Genomic DNA, 19,345 nt, shown 5'->3' with positions numbered 1-19,345 from the left:
GGAGGCTGCGTGCGCAGAGCTGACACTGACAACACCGCCGGCGCCCCGCCCCCACCCCGCCCCCACCCCGCCTTAAAGGCGCCGCGCTGGGCGGGGCCGGCGAGCGGCGCGCGCTCCCTCCCGAGCCAGGAGGGAGGGCCAGGAGACCTTTGGCTACCCCGCCCCACCCTGGAACCCCGGCTCTCCCCCTCCCCCCAGCTCCCCGCGACAGTGGGCAAGAGTAACTTCACTCACCCAGACGCCGCTTTCGCGGTCCCCCGCGCGCCTTCGATTGCTATAGGCTGGACGCCTGTGGGTTAAGAAGGTGACCCCTGTGGAAAGCACCGCCTCCTTCTCCCAACCCCCGCAGGTTCCTCAGCCTCCTGGTTCCCCTTTCCTGGCCGAAGCTAGGCCCTGGGGAGGAGAGGCTGAGCATCCCTCCCCGAAGGAAGTGCCCGGCAGAGGGCCAGCTGATAGGGACCCGAGAGGAGGCAGAGCGTGAACCCGGCAGAGGTTGAGAACAGAGCATGAAATATTGAACTCCCTCCACCACCATCCCTCTGCCTGGAGCTAGGACCAGGAGCAGCCCTAGTAACCTCCTTGCTGATGTGGGTTTGTTCTGAAGATATTTCCCAAGCCCGGGGCAGCTTCCGTTTTTAAAAATAATATATTTCCATAGTAACAGCTGGGGCCATGGAACACGTGTACAGGGGGTGGTAAGGGGAGTGGAGGGAAGCTGGCAGTCTACAGGTTCGACCAGAAGACCCTGCCATCCAAAGACGGTATGTGAAATCCCAACAAGCCAAGAAATGGTGTTCTAGGTCACTCTGCCCAACCTCTGGCCTCAGAATCCATCACTTTTCCTAGATTTCATGGGGTGGATTTAAACCCTCAAGGGCTGGGGCTGGTCATTGCTTTCCTGGGGAGAGTGGGGGTAAGGCAAGGGAAAAATTCCCAAAGGATTCAAAGCCCCTTCTTGTCCACATATATATGGAAAGGTCTTTGGCACAGTCCCTCAGAGAGGTAGGCAGGGACCCCCCCAAATCTACTCAGTAGTCTGAGGAATGACCACCTGGGAGTAAATAATGCCTTCCAAAGTGTGAGGCCGCAGGGCTTGGCAGGACTTGGCAGGACATGGCAGATCAGCAACAGGGTGTCTGAACGGAAGGGGATGATGAGGTAAGCCTGGGCATCCTGGGCTTCACTATAAGGAGAACCAGAAGTGATAGGGTGACCTTGCTGTGGCCCCACCGTTGCATCATCCCTGGACTCCAAAAACTGGAGATCCTAGAGTGTGGGTTTCTAGCCTCAGGGGGAGGAGGGGACAGGACTTCAGGGGAAGAGAGAGCTCTGGGCCTGAATGTGGAGAACCCAGGAAGAAGCTGTCAGGGGGCAGCACAGCTAGGGTGGGGAGGTGTGTGGGGCAGATTGTCCAGGAAGTTCTCCAGATACAAGACCCTCTTCCTGCAGATAGCCTCCAACCACCCCAAGACCTCAGTTCTTGGGTTGCTTCCCTCAACTCCTCCACTGAACACTTGGTCCTATGCTGCCAGGTATTGCTTCAGAATTCAGACCCACGTGAGTCTCTGTACTTTGTCCTTCCTGTCTTCCTTCCACATGCTGCTAGACCTGTTAGCACTTATTTCCTTCTGCCTTATAGTCGAGCTGGTAGTTTATATGTCTGCTTTTGCCACTCATCAGTAAGCTGCTTAAGCTTGAGGACCATGACTTCTCACTCTCCCTCATAGTCAACCAAGGTGGTTTACAGATGCTGAAGTATTCTCCGTGGGGGAAGCAACTGCATTTATGTCACTTTGGGTTCCTCACAGTACTTGAGTTTCCTATGTACGCAGTAGAAATTAGCAAATTCTTTGTCATTTTAAGAAGTCTAACAGAAAATATTCCAATATATATGTAAATACTGAGACTTTCTATATTGTATCCATCTTGACCAATCATTCATTCATGTCACTCCACTGGAATGGGAGATCTTGGGGCTCAATTTCAGCTAATAGCCTTTGATACTGACAGGGGAAGGACAGGAAGAAAAAGAAAAAGAGTAACCCGGGGAAGCAGATGTGGCTCAAGAGATTGAGCTCCCACCTATCACATGGGAGGTCCAGGTTTGATTCCCTAAAGAAGATGAGCAAGACAACAAGCTAGCACAATGGGCAGGAGCAGCAAGCTGACACAATAAGATAACACAACTAGAGACAGGGGGAAAATCATAATGTGAGACACAAAAAAGCAGGGAGAGGAGGTGGCTCAAGCAATTAGGCACCTCCTTCCCATATGGGAGGTCCCGGGTTCCAAAAAAGACCAGCACACAACAAAACAGACACAGCAAAATGCAAAACGACAAGGGGGTGGGGAGAAATAAATAAATAAATCTTTAAAAAAAAAGAGCAACCCAGCTGCACGGAAAGGGCCACAGATAAGGTCCTGCAAGTGTCAGAGCCCCTGACTATTCAGAGCTAGCTCATTGTCATTTGGGACACGGTAAAACATTTCTGGAACAGGTTTTGTCTGGCAGGCAGACTTAATCATGGATCAGCTTTGCTTACTGGGAGGCACTCAGGGCTATGTTTAGATGTGCATCTCAGACCTTATCTGTTCATCCCAAGCAACCAGCCAGGGTCATTGACAACTCAGCTGATCAGTGAGTCCAAGAGCCAGCTTCACTATTCAGGCAAAATGCTTTGACTTTCTACCAGAAAAGGAACAAAAATTCAAGTGAAGCTAATAGTCACGTGTCTGTTTTTTTCCCCTCTGATTAGTCTGATTATCAACTGGGCATTTACCATCATGGGAACAAAAATATTCAGATTATAAGACAGACATCCAAGTAACCATGTTCTGATGGTAACGCGTAAGTGGATGATGACTCCCTAGTATCTTGTCTTCGAACAAGTCCTCCCACCCCCTTCCAGTGGGGGGAGGGAGAGATGCTAATGAGCTCCAGAGAAGAAAGAGATGAAGCTTCCCAATGTCAGGTTGGCAAGGAAGATATATTAGGACTGGCTTCCTAATAAAAAAGGAAAAAGAGACAAACTGTCCTCAGACCTCCAGGGAGTCTCAGTCTGCTCCTGATCAACAAGATAACTGAATGTACAGGGCATCTCAAGAGAGGCAAAAGCTGCTGCCTGCTCTGGGGATCCCGCAGCTCTTCCTTTCCACCTGCTCCTGGAGTCTCTCTTTCCTCCCTGTCTGGAAGGTCCTTCCACTCTTACCACATTTTGACATCTTTTGAGACACCACTCTTCCTCTCACTTTCCCTGGTCACAATTAATTGCTCCTTCCATATGCCCCTACTGCCCTCTGTACCTTCTTCAGAGACTCAGGCTTATTATGCATGATGATGCCATGTATACAGACATCTGTGTCCTGAGCCCCATGGGGACACCCTGTGGAACAGAAAACACTTACCTCCAGGGAATTTCCAGTCTAAGAGGCACACGCACACACACGCACAGAAAAACAATACCGGCAGTATAAGTACTGAAAATTTGATGAAACATTATAAAGTAAATTATTGGGATTACTTGTATGTGTGTATATATATAAACATATACTATATTTTTAATTAGAGCCACCTTCAAGAAGTTGAGACATTTCAGACTTGGTTTTGAGAGCTCTTTGACCTAAAGAAAGTCAACCGAACCTGCCTCCTGGAGAGCATGCTATATTGGGAAGAATGGACAGAATGCCAGGATGCCTGCGTCCTCTCCCTACCTCCCTGGTGGTGGTGTCCTCTCAGAAGAATGGAAACCACCTAAGAGCCTGAGAAAGAATGAAAGAGAAAGAAGATGCTGGTGAACTGTTATTTGCAGGTGCTAAGCAAAAGGCACAGTAACGTGTGGGAAGGAGCCTCGTTAGCTCTTTCCAACGCCTCAGCCTCCACCTCCTCGGTTTGGGAGGCTGACACATACAGCGATCCAGAACCAACGAGTATCAAGCACGAACTTGAAGTGCCGGGTTAAATCCAAGACCTGAGGGCAGTCCGAGCCTTGTCTGTGGTGCAGCGCCCAGCTGGGTTGCCCGGCAACTAACCGCGGAGGCAGAAGGTGGGTGGGATGCTGAGAAAAAGTACCTGGATCAAGGATATGAAAAACATGGGGTGGGAGGGGCTTTTCCAGTGTCTAGCCTTTAGGATTTACATCATCCTGCAAAACTGTAGCTGCGTTTCTGGGAACTGAGTTGTGTTTACCTTGGTTTAGGACTACGTAGGCAAGAGATTTTCTCCAAGGAGCAGGCGCCACTCCACATCCTCCTCCCCCCTGCCTGTCCCCTGGCGGCCAGTAGCCGGCTGCCCGCTCCGACGGGATCCCAGCTGGAGCGCTGGATACTGGCCCTTTAAACGGGGCGGGCGGGGGCCGGCGCGGCTAAGCCTGACGTGGAACCCGAGAGGACGCGGTGCCAGGCACGTGGTTAGAAAAGGCCTTCATCTTGGAAGCGGGCAAGAAGTTTTTCCGCCCTGGGGTATAGAGCTTTAATCTGACATTAGGAAAGTATCCGCTCGTGTTTGTCTTTCTTAAATTGCTTTTCCAGTGCTCTCATGATAATCCGACTCTGGTCCGAAGGATGTAGTTTAAAATAACACTTCTTATGCCCATATTAAAAATGGCTTTCAGCGCCTTCCACCAAGATAGTTGCTCGGCGAACAAGATCCGGGAGGAAACAGAGGCAAAGGCAAGAGCCAAGGTTGTTTTAGAGACTCTCCGGAGTCCCGCCGGCGCCTCCAGGCAGAGTTGTTGGGGTTTGCTCCGGCTGGTGTGGGAAGACCCGGCCACTCCTTACTGCTGACGCCTCAGGACTTCTGTCCAGCTCGCCTGTCAGCCGAAGAGGCGGCGGAGCCGGGGGCCCTGGCCGGTCACCATGTGGGCCTTCCCGGAGTTGCCGCTGCCGCTGCTGGTGAACTTGATCGGCTCGCTGCTGGGATTCGTGGCCACGATCACCCTCATCCCGGCCTTCCGTGGCCACTTCATCGCCGCGCGCCTCTGTGGCCAGGACCTCAACAAATCCGGGCGGCAGCAGATGTGAGGGGCGGTACACGGGTCCCGGGCAGGGGGCCTGGTTGGCAAGGGGCGGGGACTGGGGGCTTGAGAATGCGCAGAGATGGAGCGTTGACCCGGACTGGCCGGGACTCTGGGAGGTGGCAAGCGGAACAGTTAGCATTGGGGAGGAGGAAGGTGGGGGACCCTCGGGTGTGCCGGGGACTCCAGCAGTGGTGCCCTCCACCCCAATTAAAACTGGGAAGGAGAAGACAATTTGGGGTTCTCACGCGGACGCTAGTGAGTGACCACGCCCCCTTTCCTCTCCTGCCCAACCCCCGCCCCATTCCATTGCTCCTGGGCCACAGCCCGGAGTCTCAGGGAGTGATCAGCGGTGCTGTTTTCCTTATCATCCTCTTCTGCTTCATCCCTTTCCCCTTCCTGAACTGCTTTGTGGAGGAGCAGTGTAAGGCCTTCCCCCACCATGAAGTAAGTGGGTTTTGGGGGGTGGTTGCCTCTGGATGGGAGGTGGAAGGAACCTGAGAGGGTTGGGGTTCTTTGGACTTGGGGGAAACAGGAATTCTTGGACGGAGGGCTGGAGTGGGAGGAGGGCAGAGTGGTGACTTGCCTGAGCCTCCCCCAGTTTGTGGCCCTGATAGGTGCCCTCCTTGCCATTTGCTGCATGATTTTCCTGGGCTTTGCGGATGATGTACTGAATCTGCGCTGGCGCCATAAGCTGCTGCTGCCAACGGCTGCTTCACTACCACTCCTCATGGTTTATTTCACCAACTTTGGCAACACCACCATTGTGGTACCCAAGCCCTTCCGCCCGATTCTTGGCCTGCATCTGGATTTGGGTGAGTAGCCTTGCCACTTCCTATTCCATTGGCCCTTCCTTCAGGGTGCCCTTACCTCCTAAGATATCCAGCAGAGCACCCTTCCTGATGCCCCACATTCTCCTTCAACTGTCCCTGTTCTGACTCTGTATCTTCTCAGCTTCTTTCTGGTGGCCCGTCATCCTGTCTTCACCATGTCTCAGAAGAATAGCCTTCAATCCGCCTTCCATAGGTGACACAATTTCTTTTCATACTGTCTTTTCTTCCAGGCATCCTATACTATGTCTACATGGGGCTGCTGGCAGTGTTCTGTACCAATGCCATCAATATTCTAGCAGGAATCAATGGGCTAGAGGCTGGCCAGTCGCTAATCATTTCTGCTTCCATCATTGTCTTCAACCTGGTGGAGCTGGGAGGTAGGTGGATTGGGGGTAGGGTAAGAAAGAAATTTGAGTGTTGAGGGAGTTACTTGCCTAATGGATGGCTTTGGGGAACTCAGAAAGAAGCAATATGTGATCAATTATAGAAGAAGTTGCAAATAATAACTAATATTTATTCAGTGTGAGAAAGAAAAAGCAACCTTGTCATCTCTAGGCCATGGTATTCTCCTGTTGAGCATAAACAACTTCAGAGAACCCCAAAATCAGACAAGGTCACACTGATCAAGATGAAGCAAGGCAAAAACCAGACCCCTCTATAATCTTGTTGGAGAAGGCAAACCACAGGAACACTGTGCAAACCACAAAAATGACCAAACATCCTCCTCTCCTGGCTAACATGAATGACTACAGCTTCTTTCCAATAACAGTTCAGTTCCTCCTGCTTCTTAGATTAAAATCATTAAGATGCTCAACCATAGAATTACTCCTGCTTTCTGTCAGCACCCACTCCAGAGAAAAACTACTTTCTTGCATCCTTCCCCAAATTACTCAAAACATCCTATGACAAGCCCCTTCTAACACCCTCTTACTAAGGCACCCTGCAATTCCCCCATAGAATGGGTTTCCAGTCTTCCTGCTGCAAGTCAACAAACCCAACTTTGACTATAGGTGTGCTTCTGATGGTCTTTGGGTGATGGGCATCAGCAAGTGGTTATTAATGCTAAGCCTTTTTCAAACATTGTCTCATTTAAACCTCAGAACACTCCATGTATTTTCATCAACTCCATGTTACAGATGAGGAAACAGGCTTAGAGAAGTTAAATGTGTCATGATCAAGGCCACATAGCTAGGAAAGAAAGCTGGTATTTGAGCCTAGGTCTGAAAGGGCCTAAAACATTTTAAAACAGTAACTAGTTTAGGAAGGTTTCATGTAACTGGTGGTTTACCCAGAATTGCCAGGGTGACATAAGAGCGGTAGTGAGTGCTTGAATGTGATTTGGGAGAGGTAGGACGACACTGCTTGAGACAGAACTTAGAGACAGACAGACAGAAATAGGACCAAGCTATATGCAGGGGAAGTAGTTACTAACTTTTCATATTCTCCCTTTTTCCTCACTCCCAAAGGTGAATATCGGGATGATCATGTCTTTTCCCTCTACTTCATGATACCTTTTTTTTTCACCACATTGGGTCTCCTCTACCATAACTGGTAAGTAGGGCCATGGCTAAGGGAGACCACTGTCTGAATGTGTGGTACGTGTGGTCCTGGTCATGACCCACCTCCTGGTGGAGAGGCTAAACCTGTGTGGACTGTTTTTCTGGGTCTTCAATTGTAAGTATTCTGAAACTGCTCTCTAAGCAGCAATAGTTGGGGGCAAGAACCCCCAGCTTGGATGAATTCAGGGCCTTAGATCCTGCCAAGCTGCTGGGAGAACTGGAGTCTCCTGAGTCAAAACCAGGGTCAGGATTAGCCTAGTGGCAAGAGTGTGTGATGTGAGAGAAAGGGTTGGTAATGCCTCTTGCCACTGGCTCAGCTCCTTTCCTCCTTCTTCCCCCTCCGCCTAGGTACCCATCAAAGGTGTTTGTGGGAGATACTTTCTGTTACTTTGCTGGCATGACCTTTGCCGTGGTGGGCATCTTGGGGCACTTCAGCAAGACCATGCTACTCTTCTTCATGCCCCAGGTGTTCAACTTCCTCTACTCACTGCCTCAGCTCCTGCATATCATCCCCTGCCCTCGCCACCGTATACCCAGGTAGCCGCTTTGGGTAAGGTAGAAAAGGGTAGGCATTGAACCGCAAAAGGGGCATCATAATCTTTTCACCTGCCATGTCTAAAGCCAGCCTATACATTTGCTGTGCAAAGGGAGTGAGTGGGCACAAAGAAGGGCTAACTCTTCCATGTGGGTAGCCCTTTATAATTTATGAAGCAGTTTCCTTACATGATCTCATTTAATGTTCAGAGCAGCTCTGATCACACAGTAGTAAGCAGCAGAGCCAGAAATAGACCTCACACTGTTTAATTCCACATTCAGTGCTCTTCCTGTTAACCACAAGGAGGAGACTTCTTTGAGTGGTGGCCTAGTCACATCAAGCTCTCTTCCCCCCTGCAGACTCAATACCAAAACAGGCAAACTGGAGATGAGCTATTCCAAGTTCAAGACCAAGAGCCTCTCTTTCTTGGGCACCTTTATTCTAAAGGTAACAGGGTAACAAGGAGGTAAGGCCCAAGACAGCGATCCTGGACTCGGGGCTTGGGGACTGTAGGCCTGCATCAGCTCCAAGGGGAGTTTCATAGCATCAGGCAGATCCCCACTCCTGAAGCATAGATATTAGCTAAAGTTCTCTCCACTGCTGACCCTTCCAGGTAGCAGAGAGTCTCCGGCTAGTGACAGTGCGGCAGAATGAGAATGAGGATGGTGCCTTCACTGAGTGTAACAACATGACCCTCATCAACTTGCTGCTCAAAATCTTTGGGCCCATGCATGAAAGAAACCTCACATTGTTCTTGCTGCTACTACAGGTGAGGTTAAGGATGTGGTCTTCACCTCCTTCTTGTCTCACTTTTTCCATGGTTCTTACTCATGTCCATTTCTCCTTGCAGATCCTGGGCAGTGCTGTCACCTTCTCCATTCGGTACCAGCTTGTCCGGCTCTTCTATGATGTCTGAGTCCCCGGACAATTGCTCTCTACCTCGCAGTCTCCAGGGTTCCTGATTCAGGCCGAACTCTTTCTGAATCAAGACTGTCTCCCAGTCCAGGCCTCTCCCACCCCTCCTTCTCCAGAATTTGTTCTCAGCTTTTCCCTTTCCCAATGACCATTGGTGTTCCAGGCCTTTATTGCTTTCTTAATGACCACTAGTTGGGCTGTGCCTATGGCTTTCTGCAACTTGCTACTCTCTTCCTCTCCATCCTGTCTTTGCAGCCCCCTGAAGTAGGATATGACAAGCTTTTATGCAGTTACCCATAACTCAACTCTCACAGTTTTGATAGCCAAGGAATATGCTGGGCCTCGGAATAGAATCTGGGCTGGGGACAGAGGCACAGACCTAAAGGTGACATGACCTTTGACTATATAAATTAAGTGTTCTGATTAGTAGGAACAGACCAGGGGGCCAGGTGCTCCCAATGGTGACAATAAAATGACATCTTTTTATGGTTGTTGTTCCTGTAGGTATATTTCCTGAAAGGGCATTTTAGGGTAGGATGGGAAGGTTAGTAATGGCATTTCTTACAAAAGGATGCCTATTTCTCTGCCCCATCCTTTTTCTTTCAGTACCAGGCCTTTTCTTCCAAGAAGTGAACAGAAAGAATTGAGAGAAGACAAAACATGTTGAAAAAAATGTTGAAATCATACTTTGGGTGGTGTTGAGGGCCAAAAAATTAGAGTTGTTTTCTGGCATGGGATCATACTTTCAGGGGTCTCATTTCTACCTTTTTTAACTCTCCCTTTGCCAGAAGGGGGAGGGAGTGGGAAGTGACCAGATCTGGAAGGGAAGGCCGAAGTAGTCATAGTGTTGACCTCTTTCCTTTAAAAATACTAGGCCAAAAATTAAAAAAAAAAAAAAATCTCAGGCCAGCCCGGATTTCCCAGAGGTTCCTCAGGCGGCTTCAAACGCCACCCCCGTTGTCTTCCGGTCTGGTCGCCCACTGTAGTTTAAATTTCGCGCGCTTCACAGGGATTGGTCACATCAGGGGAGGTTAGCAGTCTGCGTTACGCCGCTCCTCCCTGCCCTTTTCCCCGGGCTAAGGTTTTCAAATTCGACCAATCGGCGGACGCCCTCCTTCCGTCGAGGCGCGTCACTGAGGGGTTAATAATAGCCAACCAGAGGCAGGTAATTGAGAAAAGAGCCAATCAGAAGGGCGAGGGGGGTGTGTCCTGGGGCTTATAAAGGACGCTCCGCCGCGCGCGCGGGAGCAGTTAGACTGCGGCGAGGGTCTGCCCGGTGGTGGTTTGAGGCGTTTGTCCCTAACGTTTCTCTACCTCACGCGGCATGTCCGGGCGCGGCAAGACCGGCGGCAAGGCCCGTGCTAAGGCCAAGTCGCGCTCGTCGCGCGCCGGCCTCCAGTTTCCCGTGGGCCGCGTCCACCGGCTGCTGCGGAAGGGTCACTACGCGGAGCGGGTCGGCGCGGGCGCGCCGGTGTACCTGGCGGCGGTGCTCGAGTACCTGACCGCCGAGATCCTGGAGCTGGCGGGCAACGCGGCCCGCGACAACAAGAAGACGCGTATCATCCCCCGCCACCTGCAGCTCGCCATCCGCAACGACGAGGAGCTCAACAAGCTGCTGGGCGGCGTGACGATCGCCCAGGGAGGCGTCCTGCCCAACATCCAGGCCGTGCTGCTGCCCAAGAAGACCAGCGCCGCCGTCGGGCCTAAGGCGCCTGCGGGCGGCAAGAAGGCCACGCAGGCCTCCCAGGAGTACTGAGGGCGGCCGTGCCGGAGCCGGGCCGCCCGCGACCCGCCCCATGCCACCACAAAGGCCCTTTTAAGGGCCACCACAGCCCTCACGGAAAGAGCTGAGCCACGTTTGGCTCCGAGGGCCGCGGCCCCCGGCCCGCGGCGTCCTTGGCCGGCGTTCCCCTTCGTCCCCCGCCGCCGCCGCCCCGGCCCTCGCCCCCACGCCCCCGGCCGGCCTTTCCTCGCCGCGCGTCCGCTTCCGGCTTTGTAGACCCCGATTTCTGTTTCATCCACGCGGAGGAGGGAAGGCAGGCCGGCCTTTGCGGTGAAGGCGCGGGGCTCTAACGCGCTGCTCTGCTCTGGCGCCCGGGACTATGGGGCCGCCCGGAGGCGCGGCGCCTGCTTACTGCGCTCCCGGAATGGCTGCGGGGCGGCGGCGAGGCGGGAACCCCCCGAGATCCTGGGCCCGAGGCGGAGCAGCCCGTGGCCGGAGGCGGGCGGCCCTGAAGGTGAGTTGGTGCAGAGCGCGGCCGGCAGAGGCCCTCACGCAGCTGCGGCCTAGTCATCTGTTACCTTTCCAGCTTGGTGCTCAGCCCAGGACTCTTCACACGTGACTGTTGATTCCCAGGCTTTGATGGGAGAGCGATTGATCACTTAATTAGCGCGGGTGCCCCTTTTGCTGCCAAGTCACGGGCTTTCCCATCTGATCCCTCCATCTTTATAGGCCTGCCTGGTGCGGCCTGGGCAAAACACTTGGTTATATGAACATCTTTTGCCAGAGATGACTGCCTCCTACCAAGGAAGAAGGGAGGGGCAGAGGCTTCCAGTTGGGGCCTAACAGCTGGCTGTGTGGACAGCGTGAGTTGTGCAGGTGTCTGAAACAGACTGGCGGCCAGGCCGTGGGGCCTACTCACTCCACCGGGATTTCCCTTCCAGCAACTCAATTCAGCAATGCAAGCACCTAGATACCAGCACAAGTCAGCGCATCCCCATCTGGCCTGAGCCTCTTGAGTTCTGACCTGGAATTTTGCAGATAACCCATCCAAGACTAGTACTTTAGGTATTGAGGAGTTTCAGATGGACTGATTTTGTTTATTAAATGTTTGTTTTTTAAAAAATGAAGTCTCTTTTCGTTTTGCAAGAGTTGTAGGACTTTTTCAGATTGTATAGTCCCCATAGGTAGTGGGAAACTACCTAATGTAAGGCTCCTCTGAGGTTAACTGGAGAAGGGATACACCACAGGACTTGAGGGTTACTGGGTTTCCTGGGAGAGAATTCCTTCTGTTTGAAATGAGAGCTACTTAGTCAGAAAGGGTGTTCCAAGAGAACTTTAGAAGTAAGAAGTAAAAGGTTTTGCATTTGTCCATTATTTTAACTACCCACCCCACACACACATGAAAAACCCTTCACAACTAGTTTATTAGTAGAGTTGGTTACATTCAAAGGCTATGGCTTGGAGTTTTTTCTCTAGAGATGCAGCCTCCATCTACTGAGGAGGCCAAAGTCATCAGGGCAAGGCAAACCCCAGAAGTCCGTGACCCTGGGGCATAACCACTCCCCAGGCAGCAGCGAGAAGGGGCACTACAGCAACCCAGGCACCTGTGCCCCACAGGTTAATTAGTGGGCATCATTAAGCTGCCGTGCAACATCTAGGATGTTCTTGGCCCCTTTGGTCAGCAACAAGTTGGCCAGGCTGATGCCCAGGTTCTCAGCAGCCAGCTGGGCTCCTCGTGGAATGACTCGGGCAGTGATGCCCACCAGCTGTGGGTTGTCCTCTGGGCCATCCTCAAGCTGGGTGAGGGAAGGTGGGATTTGATGAGAATGAAAGGGGAGATCACATGCAGCCTCTTTACGACCCTCCCCCCATCCTCCTGGCTTGGTACCTGGGCAGGGACATGGACGGTGGCCTGCATGGTCTCCTGGATGCTGTCTGAGCCATCCAGACTCCAGACCCCTCCAGTCAGGTACAGCTGGGGAAGAAAATGGCTGCCTCAGCCTGCTTAGAAACCTGGGCTCTTGCTGGCAGCTCAGGATGCCCAGGGAGAAATGCCACAATCCTTCCTTCCCTGCCCCCCCCCCCAGCCATCTCCCTGCTTACCTGTCCATCCTTCATAGCTGTATGCACTGCTACTGGGACACTGCAGCCTCCTTCCTGCAACAAGATAGTCTCCCCGTGAGCTCCAAGGACTCTCAGCACAACCCTGTGACTGCAGCCCTCAGACGGGACACAGCACTGAGGGTATAACTGAGAAGGAGGCTGGGTGCTCAGATCTGAGTCCTCCACAAGCAACATTCAATAAGGATGAGGTGTCACTACATACATTTGAAAAAGCTCCCCGCTCCCCACGTGGATCCCAGGCCCTACCAGGTGCCGAAGGAAGGCCCGTTCAGCGATGCAGCGGAGCAGAGTCTCAGGATCATGCAACACGCCCACCAGATCCAGGATGTCCTGGTCCTTGGCTCGGACTTCCACACCCAGGGCCCCCTGGAGGAAAAACGGGCCTAAGATGTCAGGCCCAGCCTTCCCCAGCCAATGGAGCGAAGGCTGGAGTTGCCCTGACCCCCGTCCCTGCTCCCCAGGGCCTTTAGGACCAATGGCCTCTCTAGGCCTCTTCCTTTCTGGGAAAAGCAGATAAAGGAGATTGTGAGACCAGCGTCTTGGGTGAGAATAAAGGGGATATGCTGGCCTCCCTGGTCAAGCATACCTGACCCACAGCGTACATGCATTCCTCAGGGTGCAGGATCTGTGGAGGCAGAAGCAGCCGTCAGGAGGATGGAGAGACGGGGTACAGGGAGACAGGGCTGCCCTCCCATACAGGAAGCCTGGGGAGGCAAAAGTGGGAGTCTGGCCTCTGATTCCAACCTTCCCAAGCTGGGACTCACTTCCTGCCTTGTAGTGTTTGAGGTGGGCTGTTCAAGAGGGGACTAGGAAGGAGATGAAGTTGAACTGGGGAGGGGACAGGGGCAGCTCCTACCTGTCCCATCCTGTTCTGCCAGCCCATTCGCTGCAGGCCAGCTGCAGCCAGGATGATGGCGCTGAACTCCCGCTGCTCATCCAGCTTCCGCAGCCGTGTGTTGAGGTTGCCCCGCTGTGGGGTAGATGCTAAGGGCCACAGGAGTGGGCTAGTCTAGAGCCGCAGGCTGTCCCCTCTGCCAGAAACCCATTTTTCCTTCTCTGTCTGGTTAATTTTAATTCATCTTTCAGTTTTCAGCTAACACATCACACTTACTATGTGCCAGACGCTGTTCTAAAGTACTTCGCATGTCAACTCATTTAATTTTCACAACAACACTATGAGGTAGGGATTATTATTATCCCTATTTCACAGATAAGAAAAATGAGATACAAACTGCCAAGGTTACAAGAGGGCTGAGAAGATTTCTCTGATCTCTAAGTCTGTGTTTAGACCTTTAGATTTCCAGAGCTCACTGAAGCACCTAGCATAAATGTTTTTAAAATTATATACACACATACAAACAAAAACTGCATATTCATCATAAAAATCAGAAAATAGTGTATATGTGGGATATGGGAATCCTGTACTTTATGCATGATAGTATGCATGAAAGCATATAAAATTAAAATGGAGCACCCTCTGTTCCCCCAGAACTAATCACTGTTCAGGATCACTCTGTATCATCAACGCCTATTTGTCTCTAACTAAAACAAACGCTGTGTAAGCAGGGACAATGTTTAATCTTGCTCGCCATTATCCCCAGTGCCAGGCACTTGCCTGAGGCTAAGAAAACATTAAAGGACTGTGAATGGCTGGGTGGGTGGATGGAAGAACAGACAGCCCTCTGTCCCCATGGTCTACTTGCTCTGGAAGGCCCTTCCACTCTCAGACCCAAGGGCCCTCTAGACCTTGTCTTCCTCCCCTCCCTCCTCCAAAAGGATACAATACTCTTGAACTCCAGGTGGGGGAACTTCCTCTGCAGCTGGGCTGCTCGCCGCAGGGAGCTGGTTCCCACCACACTGCTCAGAGAGATAGTTTCAAGGAGATTAAACCCTGGACAGGCGCTGCTCCTTTCCTGTCCCATCCCCCCATCTTCTGGGCACTTTCCCCCAAGGTGCCTGGCCAGACTCCACTCACCTCTTCTCTGGCAAGGTTTCTAGAGTCTTCCCAACAAATTTTGGGTGAAAGACAACAGCATCATAGGGGTTCTCCCGCCTGGGGGGTAGGGGAAGGCGATAGAATGAGGGAGAGATTTCAGTTCAGCAATCACCTAGGTTCTCTCCTGACAGCCAACTAATTAGCATTTTTCAAGTTCTCCACCGGGCAACACTCCGCAAGGCAGGGGAGAACAGCTCTGGAGGCAGAAGGCCAGTCCCAGAGGGAAGGGTAGAGGTGAACACGATGCCGACCCCCTTTTCCCAGACCCCCTTACTTGCAGATGGCTCCAATGGTGAAGCTGGGCGGGAGCACGGTGGGCAAGTCCTTGAGGGAGTGAACAACCAGGTCTACTCTAGAGAGATGGGAGGGGGAGGCAAGGAGGAGGGGTCTGAGCAGCAGGCCCCCACCCCTCCTGCACCTATCCCTGCCTCCACGCTGAGCCCAGAGCAGCTGAGTAAACAGGACTTGTGGAGTGAGACCACAGGGTCCGCTCCCCTCAGCCCTCTCCCCCTAGCCTGGCACTCCAGGCAGCCCGGTGATCAGAAACAGAACACGCTCCTCTTCTGGAGCCCCCCTCCAGCCTCCCCAAGGGTTTAAGCCCAGCCCCCCAGCTGATACCAGGTTGCCCTTTCTCTCACTTACTCATTCTTCTCTAGGGCATGTTCCAGCTCCTTGGTAAACAGGCTCTTCTCCCCAATCTGCCAGGCAAGAAAAAGCCTCAGAGTGAATCTCTTTAGGGAAGGAAAGACATAAGGAGGAGGCTGATGCTTGAGGGGAAGATCCTGTTACCTTCGAGAGTGCAGTATCGAGAATCTTGTCCCCTGTGGTGGACATGGCAACTATGGAGAGAGTCAATCAGTCACTCATTAATCAGCATTTATTGAGCTCCTCGTGAGCCCAGCACTTGCTAAGATTCACGGTGAGTATAGAGGCACATAAGCCTCAGTCTCTGTCCTCTGTAAATGTATAACCTAGCATAGGAAAGTAGATTCACTTTTTTTTTTTTTTGAGGTACCGGGACTGGGGGATTGAACCCAGGATCTCATGTGTGGGAAGCTGGCACTCAATCAACAACCCACATCAGTTCCCAGATACACTTCTAAAGGTACTCAAAAGAAACAAATTTGTAGAGACAGTAAGTAGATTTGAGGTTACAGGGGCTGGGGGAGCAGGCGTGGGGAGCTACTGCTTAATGGCTACAGTCTGGGTTAGAGGATGAAAAATTTTAGTAGTAGAAGGTGGTGATGGTAGCTCAATGTTGTAAAAGTAACTAATGCCACTGAAGTGTACACTTAAAAATAATAAAAAGGGCAAGTTTTATGTGTTACATATATACATGTTACTACAATACAAATTAATTAATGGTAAAAAGAGAGAGAGAAAAAGAGAGACTAAAGGCAGGACATGCTATATGCCAGGATGGCCCATGAAGTCAGAGCTGGACATGGTCACAGGAGGGAGCTTCCCAAACGGGGGCAGCCAAGAATTCTGAAGGTGGTGGAGGCAGGCACTGGCTCCCCTCCGGGGGCACTGGGTTTACCATTAACTTCCATTTCCTTTCTAGAAAACTCACCAATTTCAAACTGCAGGCCAGGGTACAAGGCTTTCAGTGATGCCACCACACTGTCTGTCTGTATGCGGGCCAGCTAGGGGGAGAGATTTGAATTAGTCCTGCCCTCCCCCGGTCACTGCCCGAAGCTCAGACCCTCACAGGATCACAGATCCTGAAAGGATCAGACTTCAGACAGGGGACTGAGTGTCCACCTAGGAAAAAGAGGGGTCAGACCTGGGAGTCAGTCCTCTGTCACCAACAACTTCCCCAGCCCCGGGCTATCTGCAGAATGCAGTCTGCCGCTCTGCGGGGGATTTAACACCCAGCAATTTCTCTTCTCCAGTGACTTCCTTACCTTCACTCTTGAAGGATGAAGAAGGAGCCCCAGAATTCTGACAAGCCTCCTCCACCCCCATCCCTGCACTCACCTGGCTTTTGCGGGTACCCACGCGGATCACTCTCATCTTTGGGTGGTTTTCTTCCTGCGGAAAAAGTCCCCAGGTCACAATCCCCTCTGTTCCTCGTGCTCCTCAGCACCTTGTCCAAGAACCAGAACCACTGGCTTGAAGAAAGGACCCTCAGCCCCTGGCCTGTGGCCAGCTCAGTTTCAGAGTGGGGAAACACTCCAAGTCTGGTCCTGTTACCTTCCTCAGCACCTCCTGCCTACTCAGGGAGCAGAGAAGCAGAGACCAGAGGGAGGCAATAGTAGGACTGGTGGCTGATGCTTCAGGAGCCCAGGCACTGAGCCCTAAAGCCACATTGGCGAGGGCAGTTCTCAGTGGGAGTGCTGCACAGGGCCAGGTGGGCAAACAGATAAGACCCATCAGCTTAGCCACAGGGAGGGTGGGGCCTGTGGCTGGCAGAGGCAGGGCAGCTGGGGCCACACAGGGGAACTTGAGCTGAGTCACTAGAGGAATCCGTATAACCACAACATAGGAGGCACTCGAGAAAGCTTCAGTGCCACCCAGATGCTGAGAGCTACCACAGTATCATGCTAGGGTCCCTTAATCAGGCTGGAATGCATAAAGAAAGGGCTGGAATCAACAGATCTCATGCACAATCCTGCTTGGGTAGCCTTGGCCAAGTCACCCAGTCCGGCCCTAAGTTTGTCTGTAAAATGAAGCAGTTGGACTCAGATATCTTCTGCCTCTGATGTTCTATAAGATTATGAGGCTGAGCTGCCTAATGGCCATTGATTTGGGGTGCTGCCTCTGATTTCACCAACAAGGAAATCCTGGGACATCAGTGCCCAAGCCAAGAACTCAAAAGGGACACGCCTCTTCCTCCTGCCAGGGCAGCTTGGACAGAAGGGTTCAGTGCCACACAGGTAGCACAAGGTCCTACAGACCAAGACAGAGGTCCTATTGCTTTCTAGATCAGCCAGTAGTCACTGTAGATACTGTCAACTTTCCCTGCTCTGGAATATTCATCTCTGCAAAAGAGATGACAGCTTGCTGCTCTCACTCCTGAATAAATCAACCCTGGGTGACCACGGGCAAATTAGGCCAGGCTTGAAATGCCAATCATGGCTACTAAAATTCTGAGCTACAGGGGGCCCACAGAAAGAAATCTAAAGTCCCAGAACTGCTAGGCTCATACAGCCTTTATGTTCAAAGAATCTGCACAGCATAATCAAGTCAAACGGTTCCATTAAAAAAAGAATTATTTGTTGAGCACTCATATACTAGAGCTATTCATGGCTTTGAATCTTCACAATAACCCTAGACAAGGTAGGCATCTCTGGGACCATTCTACAGAAGCAAAGTTTGATCTGAGGGGTGGCGGGACTTGCCCAGGGTCACACAGCTAACAATCCAGGTCTCCTACGTCTAGTCCAGTGTGCTAGAATGCCTACAAAGGCAAAGCATCCCACTCATCAGCCAGCGGGTAGATAAGCAGCTGCCCCAGCTTTCTTATCTCAGGCTAGCAGTGGCCACCAGGGCTCTGTAGCTTAGATCCCCGAGCTCAGGAAGCGGGCTGCACGGGCCCCCTACCCGTGGTAGTCACCCAAAGGTGCCACACGACTGGGACTCTGAGAGGAGGCAGGGGCTAAAAGGGAAAGAGAAGGCCTCTGGGTGCGCTTCCAAGATGTTCGTGTGCAACTCGGAGACCTCGCGGTGTGCTCTGCTTTCCACACCGAATCCGAAGAAACACCTTCCTAAGGGCGTCGCAGGGACAGCACCCCGTCGCGTATACACAACTTTTCCCGGCTGGGCCACTAAACTTGGAGGCCGGGGTCCCAGGCTTGGCGGGAATCCCACCCACATCTCCGCAGGGATGCGGGTTCCGTTCCAGACAATCTTCCACGCTCAACCCCGCCCGCACTGATTTACCCTCTTCTAGCTGAGGGCAACCCAGCGACCGGCCGTTTAAAAACTATTTGGAGGGGGCCAAGTTTGACGGACAGCCGTCCCAACCAATAGATGACGGAGGATGGCAATCATTGCACGACTGGCCCGGAAGACCGCTTGCAAGGGTCACCAGCTCGGGACTCACCGCCGTCGCAGCCACGTCGCCGTTACCCGACATGGCTCTGCTGGGGAAGTAGGCCGAGGGGTATCGCTAAGGTCCCCCCAGGATCCAGGGAGGCCGGAGGCGCCGGCCAGCCAGCCTGCACCCGGGACAGGCGGGGGCTGCGCGCTCCTTTCGGGCCCGAGAGTCCGGGATCCGCGCGGGTACCTGTGTCACTTCCGGCGCCCTCCCTTAAAGGGGCGGTGCTCCCCTCTGGGCGGGAATTAGAACGATTGCGACAGCGTGGAGCCTTACTCTTCATCCCACCTCTACTACACCAGGCTGACGCAGTAGGTGTCATCGTTTGGAGACCCAGGCCTACCATCTATTTTTTCCTTCCATTTTTCTTTTTTTGACTACCACCTCTTTCGGACCCCGGAATTAGGATGGTCGGAAATATGCTTCCCACAATTTTATCCACATTGTAAACTGTCTTTTCAGTCCCTTCCTACAATCACCCAAAAGAATAATCAATTAAGCCAAAGTTAGGCAGGTCTAGGAGGAAAAAGAGGATATGTTAGCCCTAAAATGCTGGGTTAGGAGAAAAAGGTCTTTGAAAGAGTCACCAAGCCCCTAGCCTCGATT

The 19,345-nt window shown here is 52.3% G+C and overlaps 3 protein-coding genes across 5 annotated transcripts; 2 read left to right on the top strand and 1 right to left on the bottom strand.

Moving 5' to 3' along the window:
• Positions 1–378: 378 nt before the first annotated feature.
• On the top strand, positions 379–9,340 carry DPAGT1 (dolichyl-phosphate N-acetylglucosaminephosphotransferase 1). Of its 2 annotated transcripts, XM_004456281.5 has the most exons (10): positions 379–761; positions 3,567–5,015; positions 5,339–5,459; positions 5,614–5,827; positions 6,076–6,222; positions 7,312–7,396; positions 7,753–7,941; positions 8,299–8,386; positions 8,553–8,708; positions 8,790–9,340. In XM_004456281.5, exons 2-10 carry the CDS (start codon positions 4,855–4,857, stop codon positions 8,853–8,855), a joined length of 1,227 nt encoding a protein of 408 aa, XP_004456338.1. In that variant the 5' UTR covers positions 379–761; positions 3,567–4,854; the 3' UTR covers positions 8,856–9,340. The 2 variants fall into 2 exon arrangements, with proteins under 2 accessions (XP_004456338.1, XP_012379809.1); XM_012524355.4 differs by lacking the exon at positions 379–761 and having other exon boundaries at positions 4,733–5,015; positions 5,707–5,827.
• A 745-nt stretch (positions 9,341–10,085) lies between these two features.
• Positions 10,086–11,700, top strand: H2AX (H2A.X variant histone). Its single transcript, XM_004456279.5, has one exon. The coding sequence runs from the start codon at positions 10,179–10,181 to the stop codon at positions 10,608–10,610; it is 432 nt and encodes a 143-aa protein (XP_004456336.1). The 5' UTR covers positions 10,086–10,178; the 3' UTR covers positions 10,611–11,700.
• Positions 11,701–11,982: 282 nt separating this feature from the next.
• HMBS (hydroxymethylbilane synthase) lies at positions 11,983–18,917 on the bottom strand. Of its 2 annotated transcripts, none has more exons than XM_004456287.5 (14): positions 18,746–18,917; positions 16,678–16,731; positions 16,271–16,343; positions 15,487–15,536; positions 15,340–15,395; positions 14,972–15,049; positions 14,677–14,754; positions 14,483–14,558; positions 13,558–13,671; positions 13,288–13,326; positions 12,948–13,067; positions 12,681–12,734; positions 12,466–12,552; positions 11,983–12,373 (listed from the first exon to the last, which is right to left on the bottom strand). In XM_004456287.5, exons 1-14 carry the CDS (start codon positions 18,776–18,778, stop codon positions 12,200–12,202), a joined length of 1,086 nt encoding a protein of 361 aa, XP_004456344.1. In that variant the 5' UTR covers positions 18,779–18,917; the 3' UTR covers positions 11,983–12,199. The 2 variants fall into 2 exon arrangements, with proteins under 2 accessions (XP_004456344.1, XP_004456342.3); XM_004456285.3 differs by lacking the exon at positions 18,746–18,917 and adding an exon at positions 16,894–17,088.
• Between the last annotated feature and the right edge of the window lie 428 nt (positions 18,918–19,345).

Source organism: Dasypus novemcinctus, chromosome 27 (assembly GCF_030445035.2).
Source record: "Dasypus novemcinctus isolate mDasNov1 chromosome 27, mDasNov1.1.hap2, whole genome shotgun sequence".
Lineage (NCBI taxonomy): Eukaryota > Metazoa > Chordata > Mammalia > Cingulata > Dasypodidae > Dasypus > Dasypus novemcinctus.
Note: the sequence above shows the minus strand (reverse complement) of the source record. Positions and strands in the feature narration are given on the sequence as shown.